This window comes from Phascolarctos cinereus, unplaced genomic scaffold (assembly GCF_003287225.1).
Source record: "Phascolarctos cinereus isolate Bilbo 61053 unplaced genomic scaffold, phaCin_HiC Scaffold_2;HRSCAF=192, whole genome shotgun sequence".
Classification (NCBI taxonomy): Eukaryota; Metazoa; Chordata; class Mammalia; order Diprotodontia; family Phascolarctidae; genus Phascolarctos; species Phascolarctos cinereus.
Window position 1 is genome coordinate 294692882 of NW_027555625.1, and position 2482 is coordinate 294695363.

General features: G+C 41.8%; 1 protein-coding gene across 1 annotated transcript; it reads right to left on the bottom strand.

The window, feature by feature from the left end:
- Nucleotides 1–1534: 1534 nt before the first annotated feature.
- On the bottom strand, nucleotides 1535–2482 carry LOC110207335 (olfactory receptor 2D2-like). Its single transcript, XM_020984934.1, has one exon. The coding sequence runs from the start codon at nucleotides 2468–2470 to the stop codon at nucleotides 1535–1537; it is 936 nt and encodes a 311-aa protein (XP_020840593.1). The 5' UTR covers nucleotides 2471–2482.

Sequence of the window (2482 nt, forward strand, 5' to 3'; positions counted from 1 at the left end):
ATATTAATAAATACATGTCCCTTCCTTGGCTTATGGACGCAGTGCTAGACCTGTTCTGATTGGCCCAGGAGGCAAAGTTAAAGGTAGATGTAGGAAATTTCAGAGAGCATTCTTTAATTCAGTATGAAAAAATTCCTAATAATTAGAATTGTGTAGAAATATAATAGGCTTCCTTATTATGTAATATGTTCCCTATCACTGGTGATCTTCAAGCAGTGGCTGATAACTTCTGTCACCCCCTGGGAAACTCTGGGCCCCTACCCTTCTCTGATCAGCAGTTTCTAACCTGCCTTGTTCCCGGTTAGAGACACTTCCAAGGCTGCAACTTTGTTCTTTTAATCTTTTGTCAATACTCCCTATGATTTGGCTGTTCTGTTAACCATACATAACATTCTATTAACCAGGCATGGGGCCAGGTCAACAGCTCGAGTGCCTCTGCTGGCTAGAGGTAGCTTAAACTGATTGTGTGGTTTTACCAGCTATTCCATCTATTTATCTACCCACCCCTTTTGAATGTATATGATCCCTGTTCTAACTCCCCTCTCTGTACACTCCTGTCTGAAAAGGCAGTGCAATACACCTAATTGCAATTCCTTGACCTTGAATAAAATGCCTCACTATTGATATTTTGTATGCTTGACACTTCTAACAAATATTTAGAGAGGTCATCTTTTTCAGTTAGAAGTTGAATGACAGTGCCTCAGATGTTTCCCTGCTCAAAGGTTCTGTGATTCAACTATCCAACAACGATTCAACCATATGATATGTTTTTAAGTTCTTCCATTATCTTGGTCACCTTCCTCTGGACACTCGTTAATTAAAAATGCCTTTCTTGGGGCAGCTAGGTAGCACAGTGGATAGAACATTGGCCCTGATGTCAGCAGGACCTGAGTTCAAATCCAGCCTCAGACCAAGCACTTGACACTTACTAGCTGTGTGACCCTGGGCAAGTCACTTCACCCTAATTGCCTAAAAATTTTTTTAAAAATGTCTTTCTTAAGATATTATATTAGACTTAGATAGATGCTCCAGAAGGCATCTTACCACTGTACTTCAGAGTACAATGTAACTGGAAATGTGCACATTAGATCACTATCTATTAATGGCAGGCAGTCTAAGATTAACTTAGCTTTTTTCCCCTCAACTCCTCTCTCTATAGCCTTCCAAATTACTATCTCTTATTTCAAAGATCCTTCCAACATACCTACTTCAATTCAATTCAATTCAAAAGTTTAGTGAAGAATTTCTAGGGGCCATTATGATTCCATATCCATGGTATTCATTTCAGTCCCCCATATAAGAAAAACCACCCAGTTCTCCACAACAATTGATGTATCTGCTCATACCTCTCTCTGTGATTGAAGACATAATACGGATAGGCAATACGCAAAAATTGTATCTAGAATTTAGAGCAATGCAAATTGTCCTCCAGTGTTCTCTATCCTCAGTGACAAGGAAAAGGCTATTTCTTTCAAAGTATAGAGTACACAACAAGTGTTTAAAAAAGGGATGTTGACAAACAAGGATTATGATATCAGAATCTACCCAGTGGTCTCTTAAAAACTGCATTTCTGAGTGCCCTCTTCACATCTTTATTCTTCAAGCTGTAGATGAGGGGGTTAAGCATGGGGGTTATCACTGCATAGAACACAGACACCAGCTTTCCCTGCTCCTTAGCAGTCTTGGGTGTCATGTAGGAAATTATGGCTGATCCATAAAAAATGACAACTACAATAAGGTGAGAGCCGCAGGTGGAGAATGCCTTGAGTCTCCCTGACGTTGTCTTCATCCTGACAATGGTCACTATGATATATCCATAGGAGACTAGGATCAGGGTCACAGGTGCAAGAAGAATCACCACACCCATGAGGAAAATAGCCATCTGTGAGCTATGGGTGTCTGCAGATGCCAGGGACAGGAGAGCTGGGGGCTCACAAAAGAAATGGGGAATCCTATTCTCCCCCTGGTATGGAGGTCGTAGTGTGAATGTTGTATCCACCATGGACACTAGTATTCCACTGACCCAGCACTCTAAGGCAAGCTGGATACACACTTTCCATGTCATGATGAGAGGATAGTGCATGGGGTCACAGATAGCTAAGTACCTGTCATAGGACATCACAGCTAACAATGCACACTCTGTACATCCAAAAAAGAGGATGAAAAGAAGCTGAGCTGCACAGCCCATGAAGGAAATGGACTTTGTCCTGGAAATCATATGGACTAGGGCTTGGGGAACAATGGTGGTAGAGAAACAGAGGTCAGCTGTAGACAAGTTGCACAGAAAAAAGTACATGGGTGTATGAAGCTGTGAGTCAGAAAGAACCAGGGAGATGAGGAGCAGGTTTCCAAGCACAGTAATCAAGTAGACCACCAGGAACAATACAAAGAGCAGCAACTGGGTCTGAGGGTCATCAGTAAGTCCAAGGAGGAAGAAGTCTGTTACCCAGGTCTTGTTAGTTTGGCTCATATTTTTCCTTCC

Bases quoted from the DNA above. Each gene is read 5' to 3' on its own strand.
- LOC110207335 (XM_020984934.1), bottom strand. From the start codon at position 2,470: ATGAGCCAAACTAACAAGACCTGGGTAACAGACTTCTTCCTCCTTGGA.